Raw genomic sequence first — 27,938 nt, 5'->3', positions numbered from 1 at the left:
GGCTTATATGCATAGCGCACCAGTGACCAATCTCATGGTAGTTTACCAATTGAACCATCTTGATGTGTGATTACCGTCTAGGATTTTCATTTGATCCATAATTTCTAAAATATAACAATCATATCGTTATATTTAAAAAAATATACCAATAGAAAACTAATGAATCTAATTTTATATTTCTTCTATTAAAAATCTAATTACAATATCGCCATCAAGATTCAGATTTTTTTATTTTTTTAAATTTTTAAATAAAAAAAAGATGTCAGCTTATTTTTGAAAAAAAAAAAAAAAGAGAGAGAAAGATGCTGATCCACTGAACTCAAGTTGGCAAGAAAGACCAATAAAGGCCAAGATCATCACAGGCACCTCTGCGCATCGTGACAGTACGACAAATAAACCACTGCAGACGTCTGAAGGGATAATTTAATCCAGCCAAATCTCGTTACTTCCATCCATGTAAATTATCTTTAAATATTTCAATCAGAAAAAAAAATATTTTAAAATTTGCAGAAAAAAGAAATACTACATTACAGCACGGTTGCGTCTATGCGTATTCTCCAATCCCTCTGTTAAATGTCCAAGCTGTACAGAACAACAGTATATTCTTCCAACCACCAGGAACGAGCGGAGGGCAAGGATCGAAAAGAGTAGTGATTGGAGGCCGATGGATGCTGAATTCGCGGGATTAGTTGGACACCATGCATGGGACCAATGGCCTCAACTGCTTCGAGATTTATTTCCGACTGATTTATGAACCCGTCGCGGTTCTATCCCTCGCGGCTCCACTAAAACGTTCCAAATATTTGGATTGTGGTCTCACCTACTCAATGAGTCACTAACTTTAAAAAGCGGGGGCTGATTCAATTTGTTTGTTCTTGCATGTCTAATAAAAAAAATTAGACTGGGAATTCAATGCCAGATTTGCTCATATAATTAATTATGTTTAGTCATACGATATCTGAGCAACTGATTTTTTTTTTTTTTAAAAGCTCTTTATCTTTCTGGAGAGAAATCCTGTTATGGATTTCCAGGCTGAAAACGAGAAGACAGCAAATAAAGAATCATGCTATAATTAAACTTAATACCCTACAGAATCAACACTCTTGCTTCTTAACATATAGTTTCACTGCTAACAACTTAATCAATCGAAGATCTCCCTAGAGGTAGCTACAAGAAGGACAAAAAGACTTCTTTTTAAAAAAAAATAAAAATAAAAAGACGCCACGAAATAATGAAAGAGAGATCTTAATGAGAGACCATGGTCTCAAACAAGTGAAGCCCATCGAACTGTGGCGCGAACCGTAGCGGCATCAGCCCGTTTTGCTGCTGCTGCTCCTGCGGCGACTTCTTTATCGACGCACGGGAAGATTTTGGTTCAGCGTTCCCTACCTTATTCTCATCTCTTCCCTTCTTCATCCCAATCCAGCGACGAAAAGGCCATCGTTGGGAAAACTTATCATCGTCAGAGGATAAGTTGGGACCTGGGCAAGGAGAAGACGATGCCAGAGGTTTCTCCATGGCAGAACAGGGTGATCTAAAGCTTTGGGAGAGAAGTAAAAGCTGAGGCGAAGGCGATCGATTCTGGGAGAGAGAAGAGCTTCCTCTTTATAGGTTAAGAATTCGATTGAACCCTTATTGCAGTCCTAGTTCGACGGAGAGTAGGAATCCTAGTGCCAAGCAAACGGTGCGTGGGACCGGATCTGGTTCCTTTCACGCAAGCACTGCCTTGGTTCCTTGTTTTTTAGGGTAGACCCCTAGTACGCCTAGGAGAGCACGGAAAGCTGGTGGCGCCGCTCACGTGAAAGAGTTCGCTTTCGGCACAAGTGGAAGGTATCGGTTACCGGCGAAACAACAATATTCCGGTTTATCACAGATGCTTACTGGGTTTCTTTTGGTTCGTATTGTTAGGACGAAGATTTTGCAACTTAGGTTTTGAATACTGCAACTAACTAAAATTATAAAATAATAATGGCTCATATGGTTGATGGTGATTATTGTGGTTTTGCTATTGGTTGTTGTTTCTATTATGGTAAGTTATACGCCTTTGCTTCTTATCTCTTTGGCATTTAAAAGCTTGCATCATCATACGGCAGTAGCGCAACCCAGCAACAACTCTTTGAGAAGAGTCCTTCCAATCTCTCAAAAGGCGAAAGCTTTCAGTGAAGATGAGATTGAAGAGGCAGTCTTTCGGCTGGACAATGACAAGGCCCATGGCACCGATGGCTTTCCAGCATTTTGGAACATTTTCAAACCAGATTTTGTTGGACTCTTCCAAGACATCGGTACTACTTCAGTACATCTGATTAGGTTGAATTGCACTTTCACCACCCTTAGACCAAGAAAATTGCACTACAGGTAGAGATTACAGGCAATAAGCCACATCGATAGAATCATGGAAATTGTATCCAAGGTTCTCTTAAACAGTCTATGGACATGTCGACTGTCTTGTTTCCAGGTCCTAATCAACATACATCAAAGACAGAGTTATACTTGATGACTTTGTTAGTGCCACTAAAACTCTTTCCATTTGCAAGTGTACGAAGCCAAAGGGTATCATGTACAAGCTCGATTAAAAAAAAAAAAAAAAAATCATTCGATAGGGTTTACTGAAATTTCCTAAACAATCTACTCAAAGCTACATGTTTTGGGGCCGTTAAGTGGTGATTTTGTATCTCTTGCAGCCTCTACACTAGCAAACTATTCCTGTCGATCAATGGCGAAAATGAGAAATGCATCCATCACAATAGGGGCTTTTAGCAAGAAGGCCCTCTCTCCCCATTACTATTCATTCTCATTGCTGGTGTACTGGACTCCAAAAGGTTGCTTCTGACAACTTGATCTCTAGCATTGGGCCCAGCCACATTAGTACATTTTGCCTTTTTTTTTTTTTTTTTTTGATGATGAAGAGAGGCTAAAAGGACCACCCAGCTTTTATTAATAAAGATAATAGAATTTACATCGCGGAAGGAAGAACAAGACTAGTTAGAGAGATAAAGGAATGAATAATAAGAACCGCAATGAAATTCGAACAATAGAAAGAGAGTAAGGAATATTCTTGATTTTGTTCCAAATTAATTCTTAAGAAAACTAGCAGCTTTTTTTTTGATTGCATAGAATAGATAATGCATTGAAAATTTGAAGATCAGCATAAGCAATAGAAGTGATGGAGGATTGCTTGTTAAAAAAAAAAAATCCAAGCATTTTTCTCCTTCCAAACAGCCCGAATCATTGCCGCAAACTACTTAAGAATAAAAGGCTCAAACTGTTTTGAGAATTTGCTGAGTCTCCATTCTATATTAACAGTATCTCCAGTGTAATGATGACACTGATTGTTCTTTTGAACTAAGGGTGCAATCATACCTTCCCTAATGCACGGTATCTTGTCAGAACTAATGATTGGCTTCAAAATTATCTTTGAGAAAAGCAAACTCATTGGCATCAACATAGCTCACTCTCTTTATACTTGCCTCATTTCTTGGATGCAGAACAACTAAGCTCCCCATTAATTACCTGTGAATTCCCCTTTATCATTCTAGCTCACGGAAAAATGACTGGACATTCTAGATTGACAAGACTGACAAACGGCTTGCCACGTGGAAAATGGATAATTCTATGTACTGGAGGCCATTGAACCCTCGTTAATGTCGTCCTGAGCTCCATTCCAAATTATTGGGTGTTAAACCTTGCTCTTCCCGAAAAGGTCATTTGCAAAATTGACATGCTCCAAAGAGCTTTCTTATTGAAGGGCCATGATCAATGTCTGGGAGGTCATTGTCCAGCTGCGGATATGCTGCCCCAGAAAGTTTGGTGCCCTGGGAATCATCAATCTCAATACTTTCAAACAGACCTTTTTGGAACAGGTAATGTCCAGAAGAAGACAATCCCTGCAGAAAATTGATTTCAAAGATATGCTATAGCAGGGCACACAAGGCTTTTCTATTATTATCTCCCCTCTAATGTTGCTTCTCCATTTTGGAATAGCATGTTGGTGGATGTCTGACCAGAACACTATCTCTCAAGATCTTTTCGATACCGCACGTCGTAGCAGAAAAAAAAAAAAAAAAACAGAAACAATCAAATACATGGATCAGCCAAAAAATGATTCGCCTCTACGGGACATGCAAGTTTCACTAAAAGAAAACAGAAAAAATTACAAGAGGAGATGACACCCTCAACCCTCGTACACCCAATTTCTCCCACACAGAAAATTCTCTCTCACAAAAGCTCTCTCTGTAAGAAGACCTTCTGAACTTCTGAAGCAATCACTGTCCGCTGTCAAACAGTCTGAATAAAGCTCTGCTCCTGCTTCTCTCAACGCCGCGCTTCTGTTCCCTTGGTTCTCTATCGAACAAAGCCTCATGCCACACCACTATTTTGTGAACAGGGTCTTATAAAGGCATAAAAATGTATAACAATAGGAAACAGACTCCTTACAACACCCAGAAAACTCCTAGAACTGTCAGATCGTGACCGACAGCGCCCAAGACCATTAGATCACGACATGGTCCACGAAATAATCCGTAGACCATGAGAATTGAGAGGGAAATGCCATTCGATCCACGGTGGACCGCGAAAAACCGAGGAGAAATGCCCTCGCGGTCCACGCGCCCATCTGTGCATCGTCCGGTCCACCGTAGATCGGGATATCCGGGCCCCTGATCTCGTGCGCGCATGCGCGTGGGTCTGGGCTGCGCCCGCTCTCGCGTGCGTGGGCCTAGGCCGCGCTAGCACTCGCGCGCCTGGGCTTGGGCCGTGCTTTGCGTGCTGGGCAGCTCTCCCATGGCCAGGCCATGCGCTACCACGTGCAACCCCGCCACTGCTGCTCCGTCGGCCCGCCATTGGTCGCTGCCAGTCCATCGCTGTTTCGAACTTCGTGCCAATTTCAATCAAGCATATCTCGATCATCCAGACTCCGTTTGACATTATCTTGGGCTTGTTGGACTCTATTTGTTATCGCGGACCTCGCTGTGAGCTCAATATAGATCGAATCTCGAGATGTCAAATCCTAACAATCTTCATCTCGACTCAACATTCAGCCTCCTCTTGATTCTGAGAGCTTCTGGATCTCCTCATCTCCATGTCCTAGAGCAATCGTCTGCTGATCATAGATGGATAAATATGAGAGTCCAGTCAGGCTGCTCGATCCCATTTCCGTCGTATGCTGTGCTCCTCCTGACCTGAGACCTGCTCGGGATATCATCCAACGGCAATAGAAATCTCACCTTGTGATATCGTCTTTCATCCTCCCGTCTCACGTCTCGTGCCCAATCCATCTCCATCTAGAGTTCCACCTCGCTCTGAGCTCCTCTTGGCTCCTGAAATTTCACCTCGCACTGGACTCTCTGTCAGGTAGTAATGTCTTCTTGTCCTCTTTTTTCTCTCCAGAATAATTCTATTGCCATGCAAAATTTTTAGAATTCCTCCACCAACTGCCATCCTGTAGCCTCTCGAATCCAGTCTGCTCAGTGAGATAAGATTCTGCCTGAAATCGAGTATGTATCAGACCTCCCTCAATCTCCTCACTATATCATCACGTGTCCTCCAGTTGACCGTTTCGATGCCTCTGATCGCACAACTCGATCCATCTGATAGATAAATAGTATCCTCACTATTCTCTAGGGAGTCAAACTACTCCTCTTTGCAATATATATGATAGATGCATGTATAATCTAAAATCCAATGCTAGAAAGAAGTAGATACTTCGTCAGATATCTCCAGAGTATCACTCTTTGAATTACTACTGGCCGTCACTGCAGTAGCCATCGTCCGATCCCTGAGTTGAGAGCAATCTCTAGTTAAATGCTCCAATTCGTTACACCAATAACATCTGATCTTGCTCAAGTCTTTCGTCTTCGACTTAGACCGTCCTCGTCGTGATCTCCTGTCGCTCCATTTACTACCTCCTACTCCTTCAGAAGCCACCAAAGCTGAGCTGCCGCCACCTGAGCTCGAAGTTGGGTTCTCCCTCCTGAGAATCTCATTCTGAAGAATCACTATGGTGATCTCGTCCATCTTGATGGTACTTTTTTCCATTAGAAGAGCAGTCATTAAGGACTCATACGAAGGAAGGAGCGACGCTAGCAAGACCAGCACCCTGATCTTTTTCTCAACTTTTTTGCCAACACTGAGGAGGTCGGTAAGGATCTTCTGGAAGTGGCTAAGATGCTCCTGCACGCTCTGCCCCTCAGTCACCACAGCTGGTAGAATTATCTCCAGAGAAAAAGAGTATTGGTGAAAGATTTCGCCATGTACAACTCCTTGAGCTTCGACCACAGCACCGTCGGAGAAGTCTCACCAAGCACATGAATCACCACCTCATCCACTAGGTACATGCAAATGGTACTCATCGCCTGCATCTGTAGCCATCTTCAATCTTGCACCTCTATGGTGGTCGGCTTCTCCTCGCACAAGAGAACATCGATCAACCCTAGGTGGATGAGCACGTCCTTCATCCTTGTCTGCCACAAGGAAAAATTACTCTTTTTATCAAACTTGTTGATTTTCATCTTGATTGATCTTGTCTTCTCCATCTTCAATCTTGCTCACCACCATTGCAATCTGCGTCGTGGTATCGCCTCGCTTTGATACTACTTTGTTGGTGAATGTCTGGCCAGGACACCATCTCCCAGAACCTTTTCGATGCCGCACGTCGCAGCAGGAACAAAAAAAAACAGAAACAATCAAATATATGGATCAGCTAAAAAGGGTTCGCCTCCACGGGACATGCAAGCTTCATTATGAGAAAAGAGAAAAAATTACAAGAGGAGATCACATTCTTAACCCTCGTATACCCAATCTCTTCCTCACAGAAAACTCTCCCTCACAAAAGTTCTCTCTCTAGAAAGACCCCCGAACCCTTGAAGCTACCGCTGTCTGCTATCAAACAGTCTGAGTGAAGCCCTACTCCTGCTCCTCTCGACGTCGCGCTTCTGTTCCCTAGGTTCTCTACTGAACAAAGCCTCACACCACACCATTGTTTCGTGAACAGGGCCTTATAAAGGCATAAAAATGTATAATAATAGGAAACGGACTCCTTACAACACCCAGAAAACTCTCAGAACCGTCAGATCGTGACCGGCAGCGCCCGAGACCGTTAGATCATGATGTGGTCCACAAAATAACCTGTAGATGGCGAGAATCGAGAGGAAAACACTATCCAGTCTACAGTGGACCGTGAGAAACCATGGGGAAACGCTCTTACGGTCCATGTGCCCATCTATGCACCGCTTGGTCCACCGTGGATCGGGATATTTGGGCCCCTGATCCCGCATGCGCGTGGGCCTGGGCCACACCCGCGCACGTGGGCCTATGCCCGCCCGAGCCAGCGCGTCTGAGCCTGGGCCGCGCTCCCACGGCCGCGCCACCGCTGCTCCACTGGCCTGCAATCGGCTGCCGCCGATCCTCCATCACTTCGAACTTCGTGCCAACTTCAATTGAACGTATTTCGATCATCCGAATTCCGCTTGAGGTGATTTTAGGCTCGTTGGACTCCATTCATCATTGCGGACCTCGCTGTAGGCTCAATATGGATCAAATCTCGAGACGTCAAATTCTAATATAGCATTCTGAATGTTCAATCACTCTTCGTCCATTGCACACCCTTCTCGCTGGGTAATGGACAATCGACCTCCCTCTGGAGTATTGATGGATGTACGGGCCTGCGATGATCCTCTCAGCAGAAAGTTTCCCAATTTACACTCTCTAGAACTGCAACCTGGAAGTTCTACCTAGAACTTTTTCAATGCAGGCACTTGGCTTTCAAATTTCAGACTCTCTCCCCACAAAATAATTCAATTATCCAATATTTTAAGTGGCATCAACTCATTGATAGAGCTGATAATATAATTTGGCTTGCGCTGAACAAGTCTATCTATCTCTCGAGAGCAGTTACGAGTTTCTGATCATCAGTTGGGGGTTATTTCTGCATCATCTGGAGACACCCCCAATCCTTGAAAAAATTAACTAGTCAAGGTGTTTAACTGGTTTTCCTTTCACAACAAGAATTTTTTTTGAGGAAATTCACAAGAAGATTTTAACAGCGGATAATCTTGCGAAGAACCATTGGAACGAACAAGACTGGTGTCCTTTCTATGGCAACCTATGAGGAAATGTTAACTACTTGCCGTTACAATGCCCTTACTCTTTCTTGGTTTGCAGTCTGCTCATTGAGACTCTCTCCTATCGTATATTGCTTACTGGTCTAAGTTAATTTTGAAGTACTTGGCGATCTTAATCTCACATCCCACATCTCTCGCAAGGGACTCTTTAGCCGCTACCGTGTTTTGGTGCCTTTTGAAAGAACCCAATCGGCGTATCTTCTACTTTGTTGCTGAATTCGCCGCAACTGTGACACAACATATCTTATGCTTTTTAGAGATCAGACTATTGTTGCCTCAGTTAAACAGCAAAGCTCTATTCACAGTTGTCTTCTCTACTTCCAGTAATATCTCCTTCAACTGCTTGTACCGTAGCCTCTTGGTAGACTCTTCATGCCACAAACTTCTGTATATTAATCGATCTTTATTCTCTCTTTTTTTTTTCTTGATTGAAGAGGAGGCTAGAAAATAACCACCTAATCAATCTTTATTCTGATTTCACAAGTTAGGACTTTCTAAACTCTTCCATTAATAAAAATGCATTAATTTTAGATGCTCCATAGCATGACCAAAAGGAAACTTCATCGTGCGATTCTATTGAACAACTTGTTCATATGCGCGGCCATATAAGAGAGTAGAACATTGTTTGTCTAGTCTTGGATGATTGAAGGATATAGGTTACTCTGGTTATTATGGATGACTAAGAGGTCTTAAAGCAGTTAACTAGTGAATCTTCTGATCATAATAATTTTAGATCGTACTTTAATTTTTATGCATAGAGCACCTGCCACCAATCTCTCATGGCAATTTTACTTTACCAATTGAGCCATCTTGGTGCATGATCACTGATACAGGGATATTCTGTTGACATCGGTATATGCTCGAGGAGAGAGTACCCTAGATATTATCAATGTATCAACCTCGGCCACTCACAAGAAGGAATTGTGATCACATCGAATCAGGATCTCTAGCAGTAGTTACGACTAGGATCGATACCATCATCACAATGGTATCATTAAGATGCTTAAAACTATTAGATAATAGCTCATCCTGGCTACGTGTGACCCACGAAGAGCGATCTCCATGGATGTGGCCACCGCTCATCACAAAATCAGCCTTCGATCTTGTTAAGATTTGATGTCTCGAGATTCGATCCGTATTGAGCCTACAATGAGGTCCGCGATGAAAAACAGAGTCTAACGAGACCAAGATCACTCCAAATGAAGTTCGGACGGTCAAGATACGCGCGATTGAAGATGGCACAGAATCTGGAGCGGTGGAGGACCGCCGGTGGCTGGCGGCGGGCCGACGGAGTGACGACGGTGCGGCCGCACACAGCCCAGGCACGGCAGCACGCGGCAGGGCATGGCCCAGCGCACGGCGCCCAGCCGAGGACCGGGCATGCGGGACGCGCGGGCCGGTCCAGGCACGGGCGCGCGGCGCGCGGCCCAGGCCCAAGCATGCTACGCAGGTGCGGCCCAGGCCCAAGTGCCGCTGGGAGCCCATTTTTTCAGATCCATGGTGGATCGGGTGGTCCACGGCCGGGCGTATGGACCGCGTGGGCGTTACCCATGCGTTTCGTGCGGTCCACAGCACTATTCCGTGGACTGAAGCACTATCGGAGGGCGTGGGTTGATCTCGATCTCGATCCGACGGCTGAGGGGGTTTTATGAGCTTGATTGGACTTGATTAGGAGTCTTAAATCTAATCTAAATCATGTTTAAAGCCTTTAAAAGGCTGTGAACGTGAACAGAAGAGGTGGGTGGTGGCTGGTGATTTTGTGGATGCGCAAGGGCTTCAGCGGAGACCGAACCCGTGGAGAAAAAGAGAGAGACGCGTGACGTTAAGGAGAGGAGTAGGGCTCTTGGATAGTGGATAGCAGTCGCTTCAGGGGTTCAGGGGGTCTTCCTAGAGAAAAATTTTTGTGAGGGATAACTTCCTGTGAGGGAGAAATTGGATGCACGAGGATTAAAGGTGAGATCTCCTCTTGTAATATTTCTTTTCTTATAGTGAAGTTTGCATGCCCCATGGAGGTGAGCCCTTTTTGGCTGATCCACATATTTAATTATTTTTTATTTTATTTCTTCTTTCTTCTTGCTGCATCGCGCAGTACCGAAAAGATCTTAGAAGGTGGTGTCCTGGCCAGACATCCACCCAACAAGTGATATTAGAGCGAGGTGGTACAAGGATGTAGATTGCAGCGGTGGTGAGCAAGACTGAAGATGGAGAAGACATGATCAATCAAGATGAAAATCCATAAGTTTGATGAAAAAAGTAATTTCTCCTTGTGGCAAGCAAGGGTGAAGGATGTGCTCATCCAGCAAGGGTTGATCGATGCTCTCTTATGCGAGAAAAAGCCGACCACTATGGAGGTACAGGATTGGAAACGTCTACAGATGCAGGCGGTGAGTACCATCTGCATGTAGCTAGCGGATGAGGTTCTGATCCATGTGCTTAGCGAGACTTCTCCGACGGTGCTGTGGTCGAAACTCGAGTTGTACAGACGAAATCTCTCACCAACACTCTTTTCCTCTGGAAGCAGTTTTATTAGCTGCAGATGACTAAGGGACAGAGCGTGCAGGAGCATCTAAGTCACTTTCAGAAGATCCTCACTGACCTCCTCAGCGTTGATGAGAATGTTAAAGAGAAGATCAGGGCGCTGATTTTGCTGGCGTCGCTTTCTCCTTCATACGAGTCTTTGGTGATTGCTTTTCTAGTAGGGAAGAGCACTATCAAGATGGACGAAGTCACCACGGTAATACTCCAAAATGAAGTTCTCAGAAGGGAGAACCCAGCTTTAAACTCAAGTGATGGTAGCTCAACTTTGATGATTTTTTGGAGAGCAGGAGGTGGTAGACGGAGCGACGGAGATCGCAATGAGGACGGTCTAAGTCTAGGAGGGACTTGAGCAAAATCAGATGTTACTGGTGTGACGAATTAGGACATCTAGCCAGAGATTGCTCTCAACTCAAAGATCGGACAATGGCTGCTGTGGCGACGGCCAGTAGCGATTCAGAGAGAGATATCTTGGAGATATCTGATAAGGTATTTACTTCTTCTTAGTAGTAGATATTAGATTCTATACGTACCCATCACGTATGTTGCAAAGAGGAGCAGTTTGACTCCTTGGAGAACAGTGAGGACACTATTTATTCGTCGGATGGATCGAGCTGTGCGATTAGAAGCATCGAGATGGTCAACTGGAGGACACATGACGGTACAGTGAGGAGATTGGGAGAGGTCCGATACATACCCGATTTCAGACGGAATCTTATCTCACTGAACAGACTGGATTCAAGAGGCTACAGGACGGTAGCTGGTGGAGGAATCTTGAGGGAGATACGCGGTGATAAGATTGTTCTGGAGAAAAAGAAGAAAAGGAGAGGACATTATTATCTGACGGAGAGCCCAATGCGATGTGGAGCTTCAGATGAAGGTGAATCAGGCACGAGACAGAAGATTCGGAAGGATAAGAGGCGACGTCATAAGGTGAGATTCCTATTACTACAGGATGATGCCCCGAGTAGGTCTCAAGTCAAGAGGAGCACAGCATACGATGGAGATGGGATTGAGTGGTCTAGCTTGACTCCCATGTTTGTCCATCTATGATCAGCAGGCGATTGCCTCAGGACATGAGGGCGAGGAGATCCAGAAGCTCTCGGAGTCAGGAGGAAGTCGAATATCGAGTTAAGGTGGAGATTGTTAGAATTTGACAACTTGAGATTTCATCTATATTAAGCCCACAGTGAGATCCGTGATAAAAAATGGAGTCCAACGAGATCAAGATCATCCCAAACGGAGTCCGGATGATCAAGATACGCACGATTGAAGATGGCACGAAATCCTGAGCGACAGAGGACCGCCAGCGGTCGACGATAGGCCGATAGAGTGGCGACAGCTGCCGCACTTGGGCACGGCAGGGTGCGGCCCAGCGTGTGGTGCCCGGCCCAGGCCCGTGCACGCGGGGTGTGGCATAGGCCCAGGTCCAGGCACGTGGGTCGACCTAGGCCCGAGTGCGTGGGTCGCAGTGCAGGCCCGGGCGTGCGGGGCGCGGCCCATGCCCAGGTGCGCCGAGGTGCCGTTGGGAGCCCGTTTTCTCTGATCCACGATGGACCAGACCGCGTGGGCATTTTTCATGCTTTTCGCACGGTCCACGGTACTATTCTGTGGACCAGAGCGTGATCGGAGGGTGTGGATTGATCTCGATCTCGATCCTACGGCTTAGGAGGTTTTATGAGCTTGATTAGGCCTGATTAGGAGTCCTAAGCTTAATCTAAGCCATGTTTAAAGCCTTTAAAAGGTTGTGAACGTGAACAGAAGAGGTGGGTGGTGGCTGATGGTCTCGTGGATGCGCACGGGCTTCAGCGGAGACCGAACCCGTGGAGAAAAAGAGAGAGACACGCAATGTTGAGGAGAGGAGTAGGGCTCTTTGACAGCGAACAGCGATCGCTTCAGGGGTTCAGAAGATATTCCTAGAGAGAGAGCTTTTGTGAGGGATAACTTCCTATGAGAAAAAAATTGGATGTACGAGGGTTGAAGGTGAGATGTCCTCTTGTAATTTTTTTTTCTCATAGTGAAGTTTGCACGCCTCGTGGAGGTGAGTCTTTTTTGACTGATCCACGTATTTGATTGTTTTCTATTTTATTTCTTCTTTCTTTCTTCTGCATCGTGCAGTACCGAAAAAATCTTGGGAGGTGATATCCTGGCCAGACATGCATCCAATAAACCTCTTTTTATAGATAGGAGAAAGCAAGGGATCACAGATAAGCTCTCAAGCCCTTCTCTCTCCCTTTCACTATTTATTGGCTTTTGACTAACTTGAATCTTAGATGGTTTCCACTAGAAATAGCTCTAGTAAGAGATTTTTTTCTTGCAAGTTTGGCTTTCTCCTGGAGAGTTCTCACAGCAGTGACAACCTCAATTCATCTTAAAGTTGCCAACCTCCAGCCCCTCTCTCTCCCTTTCACTGTTTATTGATTTTTGTCTAACTTGAATGTTAGATGGTTCCAGCTAGAAACACCTCTAGCAAGGGATTCTTTTTTTGCAAGTTTGGTTTTCTCCTACAGAATTCTCGTAGCAGTGGCAACCTCAATTCATCTTAGAGTTGCCAACCTCAACTTCAATTCGGGATCCACTAGCAATAGTTATCATCTAGGATTCTCGTGTGATTTACAACTTCTAAATTATAACGGTCATATCATTATAAAATATACCAACATTTGATTAGCAAGAAATTAACCATTCAAAAGAAAAAAAGACAAGAAAAAACATTAATAAACAAAAAAAAAAATCTAAAAACCAATAAATCTAATTTTATATTTTTTCAATTAAAAATCTAATAAGAATACCTATCAAGATTATGATTATTGATTTTAAAGAAAAAAACTTCCAAGTGAAAGAAGGATGGTGTTGCTGCGGATTCCTCAGTTTGGATCGTTCTGGAGGTGGGTGGCGATGGCAGGACAATGATGGCACCATCTACAAATCAAGTCATGATCCGCAGGTGGTTCCGGCGAGAAGTTTTGAACGTTCAAGTTAGAGATCCAAAATAGATAGAATGAAGTGAGTGTGAGAGAGATGAAGTGCGTACCTTAGCGTCCCTTGCGAACCGGTATTTGTAGATGGGGGTCGAACGGCTGCAGGGTGTCGTCTCTGATATATTGGGCGTAATGCTCTGATATCCTTAGCCTAATTTTTAGGGATTTGGAAGTTGTCTATTGTCTTATAACTGCACACCATTAATTGTTTCTGATGATCTTGGGATCCAGAAGATTGCACGAAGCTGGGGTTAATATTTCCCATTATATTGGCATGGAGTGGCTCTGGAGTATTGATATGCTCAGCTCACGCTGAGGCCAACCCGAAAGAAAGGCCAGGCCAAGATCATTGTATGCACCTTTCACGATAAGCATCGACCAGCCTTCAGCGCAAATTCATCGAATCGTCGAATAGTCGAATAGTCGTGGCGTGTATTTGACCGCTTCCAGTCGCCGCCGTATGGACAAGTTTGCCGTCAAACCCCACTCAACGCGACGTCTGGAAGGCTAATTTGGCCCCTACCCCACAGGAAGACGCCCGTTCCAGCGCCTAAATGGACGCCCTCCATCTGAACCCAATCCCTGAAACACGTTTTCTTCCGTCCCCATCTCCTGCTGCGAGTGGAGCGAATCCTCTCTGCCTATAAAAGCATCCCACTCGCCCGATGACCAAATCATCAATTTTCTCCGGTCGAACAACTCCTTCCATCAAAACCAGAGCAATACCTCTACCCGCTACCACTCTAGACCTTCTCTTCGCTATGGAGAAGCTACTGGCGATGTCGATCCTCTGTTCAACTCCTGTCCACATCTCCGGTGGCTGGACTACGATGATGCAGAAAGAGAAGACAAGCGAGGAGAAGGCCAAAATTGAGAGGGTCGGGAACTCCGGGGAAGGGGAGCAGAGACCGGCCAAGTCCAGAAACAATCCTCCGAAGCAGAGGGGTGGGAGACCGGGCTTCGCACCCGAGTTTGACGGGCTCAACTGCTTCGAGACCCTCATCTCCTACTAACTTATTGAAACCTTCCTCTCCTCTTAACTTACCAGTGTTTGAGATGAGATTTTTTTTGTTCTTTTCTTTTCTTTTCTTTTTAATTCTGGGTCCTGTTACTTTCCTATAGTCCTTGTAAATTGATGAGGAAAACTCTGGGAAACCAATTCTCTTCATTTGTACTAATATAATTATAATGGAAAAGCTATACGAGTGGTGAAATCTTTTTCAATTCTGGTATTTTCATCTTAAAGGCAATAGATGTATTCTATAAAACCAGTACAAAGAGATGATGCATATAAAAAGACTGATCTCGTTTCTCTACTAAAGACTTCGATAAACAATCTCCAGAGCATAGCTTATAAAAGGATAGAGAAAGGAAAAATTTTAGTAGGAGACGATGCTCTCAAAACAATGAAGCCCATCAAACTCCGGCGCGAAACAGAGCCTCCCCATCCCCTGGTGCTGTAACTTATCCGGCCGAACGCTTGATGATTGCATCTCGGTGTTCCCTTCCTTGTTCTCATCACCCCTCTTCTTCCTTCCCATCAAGCGGCTAAGAACCCATCTTTGCGAGATCTCACCGTCGCCAGAGAAGATGGCACCTGGACACAGAGTTGACATGGCCAGTAGCTTCTCCATCGCAAAACAGAGGATTTTGTTGAACAAGAAGATAAGTTCAGATGGCCCTGGTCGTGGTGGAGACCGGTTTCCTTCAACTCTTATAGAGAAGAGAGAATCTGGGTGCCCACTTATTTTCTTTTCCTTTTTCTTCTTTTTATTTTATGATTTCTCTTTAATTATTGTTTCGTGCGATCTCTTCTTCGCCGGATCCCTTTCCTTCCTCGCAAGAAAGTACTTTCCTTCGCAGATTCTACCACTTTGTTCAATGAGGGAAATTTGCACCTTCACCGCGGGGGGAAGGTATCAGGAAAAGGCAAAAGTAAAAAGCTAGCCCCATTAACTTGCTATATAATTCGAATTTTGGGTCTGCCAAGGCGTGATAATCCAAGTTCAAAACACTTAATTCTGAAGTTCTTGCAAATAACAATTGAGATGGTCATATTTGAGCAAATTAATTGCCTCAGAACCGATCATAGTCAAATATGATATATGTTTTGTGTGAGTGAAACATAATCAGATGCATGATTGGATGAAATTATATATATTCCATCCTAAATCCAGTCTAACAGGGAAGTAAAAAGAAGCGCAAGGGTGGTAGCGTGGAGCACTAAAGAAATATGTTTGTTATCAAAAGTGAGGTATCTACAGCCAGCCCGTATTACTCTGCTACAAATCTGGCAGCAGTTTAATCGATAAATAAAACAATCTCCCAAAAAACTGACGGGAACAATCAATGGACAGGAGAATCATTGAGGAATAATAGTCTCAAAGCAGTGAAGCCCATCCAACTCCACTGCGAACCGGGGCCTCGACTTCCCCTGCTGCTGCTGCTCCAACTTCTTCTTTGCCTGAACGTCCAACGTGCTGGATTTGACGCCTCGGCCTCTGTTCTCCTCTTCTTTATGATCCTTCTTCTTCCCAATCCAACCGCTATTGAACCATCCGCTGGCCTTCCCATCGCCAGAGAAGTCCGGCCCTGAGCTCAGAATAGACATGGCCAGCAGCTTCTCCATAGCGAATGACTAATTGACGAAGCAAATTGAAGGAGAAGGACTTAAGCTTGACCAAGGAGTAGGTGAAGGGGTGTTTTTATAAGAGAAGAGAAGACGAGGATTCTGGACAGAGAACGAGTCCTACCATGCCTTGCTCTCCAAGAAAGAGGAGGAATTAAAGAAATTGCGTCCAGGCCAACGGTACGCGTGGGGTCTGACCAAGGGACGTGCAATCACGTTCTGGGTTCGTGTTCTATGTTCCCGACGGCACGCGAAGTGCTGCTGTTGCTTAGGCCACTCGCCTGGAGAACCAGAAAGGTGCGTGGAACCTACGCCTCGTTAATTAACACGTGGGCGGCGCCCTGAAGGGAGTACCCGTTCTCTTAACATAGACGGGTTTGGTTGTCAAAAGGCCCATCAATTCAGGGCCACTTTTAAGGGCGCCTGGTGCGGACCGACCATCCAAGATGTAGATAAAAAAGACAAAATTTACATATTTAATTGCCTGATGTAATACTACATTGATAATATTTTTTATTTATTTATTTTTTAAATTAGTCACCGTCCAATCCAATGGTCAAAAATTCATTCTAAGAATCAGATGTCCAAGACCATCCTAACCTTGACTAAGATTTGGAGATAAAAAATAAATATATCAATATGTCTAATATACTATATCAATATTATACATATATATTATTATGCTTTATATTTATATTATTAAAATATCTAATATATTACTTTTTTTTCTTATTTTTTTAATCAAAATTAAAAAAATGGTATTAAAATAAGAGTATATTATAATCATAAATAAAAAAACTAATTCTATAATAACAATTATTATGAGATCAATGATCTTGGTTCCTATGAAATACAAGATAACCTATTTATGGATATTCAAGGATTTTTTATCAATAAAATATAGCATATCAAAAACGGTAATCTTTAATTATCGTGGATTAAATTATGCTGGAATAAAAATAACCAATAATCTAAGATCATCTTGGTAATTTATTTGGACCATCAAACACTATCTTAATTGTGTATGCTAGCTACGGTGTTGGGCACATAAAGATTTATCTTTTCTGATGCTTATGCTTTAGGACAAATTATTATTTAAATTTAACATAGATTCAAAGTTTCTAAAAGTAGCTACCTTCTTTGATTAGTGGCACTTTCTATAGGAAATAGTCCACCACCGGTCCATCTACCACGCCCACTAGTTTTATTGATTTGGTTCAAAAAAATTTATTGATGTTTCTAAATCACAAATTGCCGGTCAAATGTTGTTTGTAAGTAAATATTTCATAAAGAAAGATAAAATGTGTAACTTTTTTTTAATCTAGGAAATTTTAGCAGTAGGAAATATCATGGACTTGGAACAATAATGACTGATAAATTATATAATGTCTTCTTTATACCAAAAAAATACACAATATCTGTTGGGATCTTGAAGCCCAAATAGCACTTAATTTTTCCCATTACGTGTTTAGTTTAGAATTGCAACTAATAGGATGAATCTTCAATTGAAAAGATTCATCATTGATTAGAAAAAGAATATTCAACCCAGCCAGCTATCCAATTTATAAAGCTACTCCGATCGCACAGGAATACAGAAGCCCTGCAGCGGAGATACGCCCTGCGAGACCAAGGAACGCCGAGCTCGCGTAGTCCCATTCAAATAAATCAATTTTATCGTATCCGTATCCGTATCCATATCCATATCCAAAATATATCCTATTAAATTTACATTCAAACTCAGCTTTAATTAAAATTATACATGGACATGCAATGTTGGATAAAAAAATATCAAGTATTCAATTAAATTTTGGATAGAAACTGCATACTCTGCTGGTTACTTTACCGCACTCTTAGTCCATTTCCTCAATATGAAATATGAAAATATTGATAATACAAATAAATTATAAAAATTTATATAAAAATATATTTATTTAAATAATATTTTTATTATCTAAACATCTATACGATCAAAAGATATAAAGAATGAAATTATGAAAAGATCCTACAATAGTCTGACTTAGTACGAGTACTAAATCATAATAAATAAATTATAAAAAGATAATGGCAAACGATACACATAAAAATTTGGAAGAACAAGATCAACTATAATTTAACCAAACTCTATTTAAATTTTTATGATTAGAAGCACACACTCATACATGCATATATTTATATGTTCAAATATATATATAATATTTAATAAAAATTTAATTATGTAAAAAATTTTAAATTTTTTGAAGATTTTTAATTCCATCCCAAACTTTTATTTAATGCAATCGAGTTACCAAACTTTCAGATTTCTTCAATTCAGATATTTTTTGTGATTTTCGTCAGCCTGCCATAATGAAGTTATGATGTGGCTTGTCTATATGGCAAACGTTTACTTACATGATAAAAAATGATGATGAGGTACAATAGTAATTTTTATTCTTCAAATTAATCCCTCTTCAGTTAGGATTTTGATCCAAAACCCCTTCACTTTCTTCATGCCTGAACACCGATGACCGCGTTGAGAGAGGATAGTATTTGCCTTCAATAATGAGGATCGGTGACTAATCCTTGATTTCAATGATGGAGATAATATTTTTAGCTGTATTAGATTGTACTCATAAATATGTTATGATTTTAGATATTTTTTCTCACAGTTCCTAATTTTTACATCATGGATCCCTTAGTTAATCTGAAAAATGATGTAAAGATTGCTTTAGCATCAAACATTAATAGTGATTTTGAACAGAAAGTGATCCAAATCATTGATGAGTGGTGAGTGGAATGGTAAAATTGGGATGAAAGAGGGTTAGAGAAAATAAAATTACATTAGCTTTGATCTCTACTAATCTAAAAATAAAATCTATTCTTCCTATTCCAATTAGACAGAAATGAGAAAGGATAGAGATCCAGAGAGAGATGATTTTTTTCATCTTTTCATTAATAAAAATTCTAGATGGAAGAAGATAAAAGAAAGGAGAGAAAATTTTTAGAATTTTTTTTCAGATCAGCAAAAAAAAAATACTATATAAGCGAGTCACATATATCGTGTGATAGCTTAGTCATGACAGGCCGATGAAAATCACAATTAGGATCCAAATTGAAAAAATCTGAAATTTGATGATCTAATTATATTAAATAAAAATTTAGAATGAAATTAAAAATTTAAAAAAAATTAAATTTTTTCATATAATTAAGTCTTTAATAAACATCCCTAATTTAATTTAATCCTGATATGAGCCAGACCATGGATGAACCAGCCCGATCCGGGGAGTCTCGAAGCCCTCGCATTGGTCGGAGCGACACTTTGCGGGTAGCCCCTCCCAGTCGGCCTCAGCGCTGGTGGCGGTTCCCGTCCTTCGGCAGGCGAGCAGTCAGACCGTGTGCGATGTCACCGGCCTCACTGCGCGCTCCCTTTCCCCCCAACCCAACCCTAATCTCACCACCCCCCTCGTCTCCTCTCCATTCTACTGTAAACAACCCCTTCTTAATCCCTTCCGCCTCTCTCTTCCTCCGCGGCTACTTCACAAGGCCGGAACCCGCGCACCTCCTCCCACTCCGGCGCAATCCCCGCATCACTCGCCGCTGCACCCCAAGTACCTCTCCGTTGATCTCCAACGCCACCTCCGGTAGGCTAACTCTCATCTCTTTCTCTCTGTCGCCCTCTCTCTCTCTCTAACACTTAAAACCCTTACCTCGTCCGCAGTACTTTTCTTGCAAGAACTGGGTCTTGACGAAATGGAGGCCGCATCTCTCCTTCAGAAGCATCCAGAGCTGGAATGGGCCTCTCCAGAATCCCTCCGCCGTCGCCTATTTTCCCTCCAATCCGTTGGAATCACCGGCCTCTCCCTCCACCGGACCGTGACGCGGCGCCCGGATACCCTGACCTCACCGGAGATTGGACATTTCCTCGATTTCGTCCGTGAGGAGCTCAAAGGACTCGAAGCGTCGAAGCTTGAGCGCCTGCTGATCTCCTTCCATTCCCAATTCTTTCCGGACTTCAGCGCAAAGGTCAGGCTGCTCGTTGATCATGGAATGCCCGGCAACAAGCTGGTGCATGTCCTCAACAATGTGAACATCATGAAGGTCTTCTGCGAGAGACCCATCGAAGGGCTGGAGGAGATGATTGTTTTCCTCAAAGGCTACGGCTGGCCGGAGCTGATCATCCGGCGTCCGCTTCTTCTCAATCTGAATCTCAAGAGCCAGCTGATTCCGAGGGTCGAATATCTTGCGGAGCTCGGAGGGGGTAACAGGGAGGCCACTGGGTTCTTGATCAACAAATGGCCTGTGATCTTATCCTACACTGTAGATCACTTCAAATCTCACTTGGAGTTTTGGAGATCCATCGGCCTCACCGACGAAGAGGTCTTCAGGATTGCTCTCGTGCACCCCCATATCTTCAGTGTAAGCAAGGAGAGGAAGCTGAAGCCCAGAATTCAATTCCTGGAGCAATGCAAGATGAACGCCGAGGACATCTTCAAGTTTCTGATCAAGGCCCCTCTCTTCATAAGCCTTTCCTTTCAAGACAACCTCTCAAAGAAGCTGGCATTCCTTGTGAAGATCGGCTACAGGCACCAAACTAGAGAGCTGGCTTTGGCGGTGGGTGCGGTGACAAGAACAAGCTGCGAGAACTTGCAGATGGTGATCGACCTCTTCTTCAACTATGGCTTCTCATGCGAGGATGTTTTGACCATGAGCAAGAAGCATCCTCAGGTGCTGCAGTATAACCATGAGTCGCTGGAGAAGAAAATAGAGTTTCTCGTCGAGGGAATGGGAAGAGAGATAGGAGAGCTATTGATGTTTCCTGCCTTTCTTGGGTACAAGCTGGATGATCGAATCAAGCATCGGTATGAAGTGAAGAAGGAGATTAGGGGCAAAGGGATGTCGATCAACAAACTCCTTAGTGTCTCTGCAACAAGATTTTACTCGAACAAGGACTCTACCGTAATGGACGCTGGTTGTGATCTTGACTCACCTGGACAATAGTCTGATTAACATCTTTTTCTTATTGTTGGATTGTTAGACAAATCGTAACATGAGGAGCTGGAAACAGATCTTTTGCATCAATTAAATAGATTGAAAGAACATTCTGAGTTCCTGCTGTATTACATCTAATCCAAAGTAAATAAATGAACATCAAAATTGAAACAAAAATATCCAAAGAAAATGCAGGAACAAAAAACCCACGGAGATGAAACTATGAATTTACAACCTCAGAGCGGCTATTGCTTCAGGTTTAAAGTCAATTCTAAGGCCCAACACCCTTCTCACCTCAGCAGGAGTGAGTAACCATGTCATATGTCCTGCATTCTCCCCCCAGAAGTCCAAAATCTCAGACACCCTTTCGAAGTTTAGAATGGTCGACATCTGGGAGAGTCGGGCAAATTTGTCTCGCACAGGTCTCTGCGACATCTCAGAGAAATGATTAACCAATGCCCTCACCTCCCTATCAAGTTGGAGACCACCCAGCTGGCTAAATCTTTTCTGCATCATGATGACTTCGAGCCTCTTCACAATGAAATCAATCATCAGGTGGACAAATGAGTCATAGTTGTTGGATGTCATCGCTGGTTGTAGCCACGCCATGTTGGTCTCGACTGCATGAAGAAGCTTTTGTACCCATGGGTCATTCACCTCATTTTCCTCGTACTCAGCATCATTAAGCTCATAGCTGATGGTTGCCACACTGTCCAGCACAGGACGGATGCGAGGCGATATGGTGGCTACTAGTTGCTCCAATCCAGCATTCAAGACTTGCTTAAAGACACTGCTTATCTCACCTAGCTCTGATAGACAGGATTTCACCTTTTCTCTATCAACAGGTGCTGGGAACACCTGATGCACAATGATTAGAATAAATAAGTAAAGACAAGATTATAGCAATCAACAGGCTTGCAAAAACAAACTTGGTTTGAAGAATGTTAGCACGTAAGATTTGAATTAAATTCTGAAAAGATAGAGCAGACAGGACTAATTGCTTGATAAATTATGCTTTTGGCCAATTCTTGTAAAAGGGTCAAAGCATCAGGCAGAATTTGTTTCCCAATAATAGATAAGAATAATTAATCTACTGAAACACACAGAAATGTTATATATGAGCAATATGAGTTCGATCCTCTGAAGTTCGAGGCAAGAAATGGTTGTCAACAGCATATTCATTTTCCTATCAAGATGAGCAAAATCAAAGTATGCACTCATGCACCCAAACATGCCCATTATGCACAAGCGCATATGCACCCATACACACAGAAAGAGTTCTTTTTATCAACTGAATCAAAAGCAAGATAACAACAAAAAATCACAGAAACCCACAAGGAGTTCTTATGCGGTCCAAAGTTTACATTTGTAAGAATGTGCATGCATGCAGAGGCAATCTATGGCTTAATTGCAGGATTAATACCGATAAGAAGACTGCAATACAATTTTATGATGACAATTCTGCTCCATCTGTCATTTCCCAATGGAAGTGGCTATTGACTCTAGTTTTTTGTATGTTAGCTATGCTATTGCGAGGTGTCTGAATGCCCAGCCATGATACAAACAGAATGTGTATAGAAGATGCACTCGCCATGGCATGTTCAGGGGATACTGATGTGGTTATTAGCTTTGAAGTATGCTCATATGATTATTAATATAGTCTTCAACAACATCCAAATATAGGTTGCTACAATTCATTTGAGAGGCAAAAGTACAAGATCAACAGCCTCCCTTTCAACTATCCTACATCCCCTTTCCACCGTCTCTCCACAGCCAAATTTTATATTTATATTCCATCAGAAGTAATGATCTGGATAGGTTGATGAGCATCCAAATACTCCCCTTCAAGTTGTAATGATCCCTTAGATAATGATATTAAATACTTGTTCATATCTGCAATGGCAAGGAAGGACAGAAATCCATCCTTTTGCTTTGGAAACTCAGACCTGCATAAGATAATCGAAGCTGAAACAAGATATATACCATAATTGAACTAAGAATACCCATACTGTTACCATCAGTTGGCACAGAGACACATAGACAGAAAAGCTCTTGCATTAGTCTAGGCTACAGTCTTTCTTTTTTCTTCTCCCCGACGGAAGGATGCAGTCTTCAAATTATTTCAAAGATGAATTAACAATATCTTGAACAAATAAAGACATAAATATTCCCAACTCATATTAGTTATTTCATCTCATACAGTCCTCAATTCTGATAACATTTGAAAATTTTATATAAAAGTTGGACCCCATGATCTCCATGTCCACACTGCCATCTTGTAAAACATGCTCCAGCCCTTACATGGGAAGTGATCAAATTCTTTATGATATCAATGTCAGACCTCGTCCTCATATATTACAGACACTTATCAATTCTCATTAGGTGACACTTCATTCGTACAGTGAATGTGTTATCCCAACTTGCGAAAGGATGGTCTGGAAAGAAATATGCTATTGAGGTTACCACCATTTTCTCATCATAAAATACCTGATATCCCCCAACTTCAATTTCTGTTACCATTCTTCAGCATAAAGAAAAGGAATGATTCTGTTCCATAATTGTCCCAAGGAGAAAGGTTATAATTGGTTATACTCCAAGGGTATGTTTTGTTAAAGTGGAAAGTACTTTGACTTTCTGCCAATCCTGCATAGACCCCTCCACTGTATTCTTACCCAACAATACTAAAGCCTGAGGTTTTTCTTCAAAATCTTGATGGCAGTGATGTGTCATCTCATCTATTTTTACCCATTCCATCTCCCTCATTAATCACTAAAATGTCTCATGAATCACTAAAATAGTGACGGCTGAGAAAGTATAACACCTTCCTATAATCTCTTGAAATATACTTTGTGAATCTATCAGCAAACACTGACAAAAAATGCTTTGTACTTATCTAAACAATCCTGCTTTCCACATCAATATTGGCAACACATTCTTTGAGGTCTTATATTTGCCATCACATTACAAATTTTCCACTTCACAATCATGAATTTGTTTGTCATAACTAGCATTGGGACCTCAGCAAAACTTTTCTGAGAAAAATGCATTTAAGCCTTTCCCCAAGACATAGGCAGCAATCTCAGCACAAGTATGTAAAAGCCTATGAAAGGGTATTAGGTACCAAGTTCATCACTTTAATGCCATATTTCCTCCTCATCTTGAGAATCACTAACATTATAGTTTGACTAGCTACAATCAAATAAAACCGCTCAACTCCACATGCCATTCTATTAAGATTCAAAAATCACCTGATAATTCATATTTTATTCATCAATGAATAGAACAAGACTTGTTGGTTATGGCTATCATACTTCGTTAGTTTGTCTGTTAAATCTCTGTGATATTAAAATCAAGCATTCATAATTCTTCCTCATTTTGGCAAACATCCAAGGTTTTCCTAAACAAAGAAAGGGACAAAAAAAAAAAACTTCTCATTGAAAAAATTTTCACAGACAAACCAGGCACAATTTTCCTAGCTTCCCATGTGATTGCTATGAAATATTGAAGGACAACAAGAAAGAACAAAAACAAATAAAAGAAAAAGACATTGAAATCAAGCAACCACATTTCACGAATTAGTAAAAATCAAAGGCTAAGAATTCAGATATGGTGCAGTTAAGAACTGCTTTATGTCCGTCAGTGGGCTCTCTACAATAATCAAAGAGCACTATTTTCCTTTTCCATTACACTGTTGTTATAAAGTAAAGCTTGCTTTGGCTAGTAGTTCAACAAAATTTCTTAGATAGGTGATGCCAATCGATAGCTACTTATTAAATTATGATGAATCCTTTCATGGTGCCTCTCAATTGACTTCTGCTCCATAAATGGCTTCATGTTGACAGGACAAAGTCTTGCATGGCAATAATGATCATTGCAAGCTTAACTGTTATGTCACAATTTGCATTGTCTATTGACAAAGAAAAGAGTTTCATCATTGCGCTTTCACTTCCATGTATGATGATTATAACTTTCCTTAGCTAAGAAAATTTAATTCGTCTCCTTTGAGGGTTGTTCTTTGACTTTGTTTTTCTCAATGAGCAAGGCCCACTATTGAATTAAGAACTCTTTAGCTAGGTCATTGTGTTTATTAATCTCTATTCGTATTACTTATGATGAATAGACTTGGTGATTGCATGCCACTCCACTGCATTAGTGCACATGTGACATGCCTATGGAACAATGAATCTTCACATGCTCATTATCTCAGATAGAGGGGAGGAAACAAGCTGAACATGAACCGAAATGACTTTTTTTGGTCACATCATCTGATGCAGTGTAACTTCACACTCCTGCTTACGTAAAACAATAGAAAGCTAAAAATGCATAGTTTGCCTAGTTCTCTAGGACATGGCTAAGAAGCCATCACTAAAGCAAGTGATGCCAACCAATTCTGTAAATCTATTTTAACCATGTCCTGATATAAATCTTCACCAATTCTATGCAAGTGCTTAACCCATAATTAAATACTAAAATTGAGAAAGAAGAAGGCCGTCCATAAAAGGATGCCATACTTACCTCTGCACACTGCTCCTCAATTTCATGCCGGAGCTTCAGCACATACTCTGCACTCACATCCATGTTATTCAAAGCAGTGGCAATCTCTGTCCCAGTCTTCTGCACTCCAACACCCCCCAAGAACAGCTTCGCCCCCAGGTTAGGCTCCCTCATCTTCTGCTGCAGTGCTTCCTGGTACTCATTGCTCAGCAGGTTCATCGCCCCACTCAGCACCGCAAACACTGAATTGATACTGGAGGTCGATATAGCCCTCCTGCAGCAGCTCTGCAGCACATAGAACACATCGTCCACCATTGAGGTCGTGAGGCTGTCGGGCACGTGCTCATCGATTGTGATAGCCTTCCTGACATTCTCGACCATGAAGAACTCCTCCAGGATCACATAGAAACCAGTAAGATCCTGCACCACTCTGTTGAAGCTCCCACTCCTGAAGGCCTTGGTGGCCCTAGGCCCAAGCTCAGGATCGACGGAACCCAGTCCCCTGATCTTGGATATCATGAATTCAGTGTAATCCTCCCCGAGCTGGGTCAGTTCCAGAATCTCCTCCAGGTACATCTCCACCTCCCTTGGATCTGGGCCTTCGGGGGCGCCGACAGAGAGCAGGTTCTTGCTGTAGGAGTTGATCTCGGAGGCAAGGCGGGCAAGCTTCCTGTAATCCATGTACTTCTTCAAGATCTGGGTTCCCCGGGAGTCGCACTCCTCCTGGAGCTCGCAGATGGCGTAGACAATCCCGTCCTCGCCGCAGAGGCTCTGGAGGACCTCGTCATTCTCCTCGACGGCGAGGACGATGTCCTTGAAGAGATTGGTGAGGCAACCGACGAAGTTAACCTGATCCTGGCCTGGATTGGGGGAAGCGCGACCACTCTGCTGGTCGGCGAGCTCGGTGAGGTGCTCGAACTCGAGGCGGGATCGGAGGGCGATGACCTTCTTGAGATAGGAGACATAGATCTGAAGGCCCTCTTCTTGGAGGCCAAGAGGGGGGAAGATACGAACGAAGCGGAGGATGGAGGCGTGGTCGCGCTGGTCGACGGCGGCGGCGAGGCGGCGGCGGACGATGGACTCGAGTTGGCGTTTGCAGTCGAGAAGCTGGTCGCGGTGGTCGTTGGCAGAGTCGCGGAAGCGGGCGTCGATCTGGAGGAAGGTCTGGACGAATCGGGCGGCGGTCTCGAAGTCCTCGGCGTCGAGGGCACGGCGGGCGCCGTCGAGGCAGTGGGAGCGCTCGACGATGGCGTCGATGCGGGAGAGAGTGGAGTGGACGCGGGACTGGGCGAGATCGAGCTCGCGTACCTTTCGGCTGACCTGGTCGGCGAGTTCGGCGGTGGAGCAGACGGAAGAGATGAGGAGACCGGCTTCGGAGCGGGCGAGGTCGAGAAGGTGGGAGGAGCGGTGGAGGGAGAGGAGATGGCGGTCGAGGTCGGGGCGCTGGGCAAGGAGGGACTCGAGGCGGACGTCGAGGCTGCGCTGATAGGCGATGCACTCGTGGAGGAGGCGGGTCATGGCGCCCACGTCGGTGAGAGATCGTATCTGGGCAAGGGTCTCGGGGCTCCCAAAGTCCACGGAGGAGGACGGGGGTTCGGCGGCCGGATCTGAGTCGGAGGGGTCCTGATCCGGATCCTGGAGGGATGCCAGTGCCATGGGGGAGACGACCGCCATGGCTGATCGCTCACTCGGAAAATGATGGGGCAGAGAGAGAGCGGAGATCCACCGGTCGGTTTAGGAGTGGGGAAGGGCATTTATTTTATTTTATTTTATTTTTTCGGTCCACCGTTTGATCATCTTCTGCCAACGGAGAGATCATTTGATCCACCAACATCAGCCAACCACCAAATGGGAGGTGCCCTGGCCCGAGCGCACGGAAAGACGGAAGGAACTATTGTTGACTTATTGTCTAATTCATCCAAAATTATTTATTATAAAATTTTTAAGATAAAGTGAATGATTTTCTGTCTGTTGATTTTCTTTCTAAAAATATTTGTAAATTTGTAAAATTGAGGCATTAGATATTTATTTCACTATGAAAAATAAAAGCAAGGTCTAGCTAAATTTTTGTGCAAATGCTATCTTATCACCAATCTGTACATGGCATTTCATTAGTCTGTAGAGCAAAAACAACTATATATAAAATATTTTTTAAAATAATAAAAATTTTGAAGATTATCATATTTATAGTTTTGATTTTTTAGCATCCAAAATTAT

At 43.0% G+C, this 27,938-nt stretch overlaps 2 protein-coding genes and 1 long non-coding RNA gene across 3 annotated transcripts; 1 reads left to right on the top strand and 2 right to left on the bottom strand.

The window, feature by feature from the left end:
* Nucleotides 1–1,054: 1,054 nt before the first annotated feature.
* LOC140852467 (uncharacterized) lies at nucleotides 1,055–16,803 on the bottom strand. Its single transcript, XR_012135323.1, has 2 exons — nucleotides 13,687–16,803; nucleotides 1,055–13,574 (listed from the first exon to the last, which is right to left on the bottom strand). It is a non-coding gene; the product is annotated as an uncharacterized lncRNA (long non-coding RNA).
* Nucleotides 16,804–19,482: 2,679 nt separating this feature from the next.
* Nucleotides 19,483–21,358, top strand: LOC105054406 (transcription termination factor MTERF8, chloroplastic). The gene is made up of 2 exons (XM_010935895.4): nucleotides 19,483–19,879; nucleotides 19,957–21,358. Exons 1-2 carry the CDS (start codon nucleotides 19,486–19,488, stop codon nucleotides 21,234–21,236), a joined length of 1,674 nt encoding a protein of 557 aa, XP_010934197.3. The 5' UTR covers nucleotides 19,483–19,485; the 3' UTR covers nucleotides 21,237–21,358.
* Nucleotides 21,307–27,477, bottom strand: LOC105054407 (conserved oligomeric Golgi complex subunit 4). Its single transcript, XM_010935896.4, has 2 exons — nucleotides 25,743–27,477; nucleotides 21,307–22,085 (listed from the first exon to the last, which is right to left on the bottom strand). The coding sequence occupies exons 1-2, from the start codon at nucleotides 27,393–27,395 to the stop codon at nucleotides 21,456–21,458; spliced, it is 2,283 nt and encodes a 760-aa protein (XP_010934198.1). The 5' UTR covers nucleotides 27,396–27,477; the 3' UTR covers nucleotides 21,307–21,455.
* Nucleotides 27,478–27,938: the final 461 nt, after the last annotated feature.

Source organism: Elaeis guineensis, chromosome 11, assembly GCF_000442705.2.
Source record: "Elaeis guineensis isolate ETL-2024a chromosome 11, EG11, whole genome shotgun sequence".
Lineage (NCBI taxonomy): Eukaryota > Viridiplantae > Streptophyta > Magnoliopsida > Arecales > Arecaceae > Elaeis > Elaeis guineensis.
This window is presented reverse-complemented; position numbering and strand designations above follow the sequence as displayed.

What these genes read in the sequence shown, in the direction of transcription:
- LOC105054407 (XM_010935896.4), bottom strand. Translation starts at nt 27,395, where the DNA reads ATGGCGGTCGTCTCCCCCATGGCACTGGCATCCCTCCAGGATCCGGAT. An exon ending in TTGAGGAGCAGTGTGCAGAG is followed by an intron (nt 22,086 to 25,742) that starts GTAAGTATGGCA and finishes ATTGTGCATCAG; the next exon opens with GTGTTCCCAGCACCTGTTGA.
- LOC105054406 (XM_010935895.4), top strand. Translation starts at nt 19,486, where the DNA reads ATGAGCCAGACCATGGATGAACCAGCCCGATCCGGGGAGTCTCGAAGC. An exon ending in GATCTCCAACGCCACCTCCG is followed by an intron (nt 19,880 to 19,956) that starts GTAGGCTAACTC and finishes CCTCGTCCGCAG; the next exon opens with TACTTTTCTTGCAAGAACTG.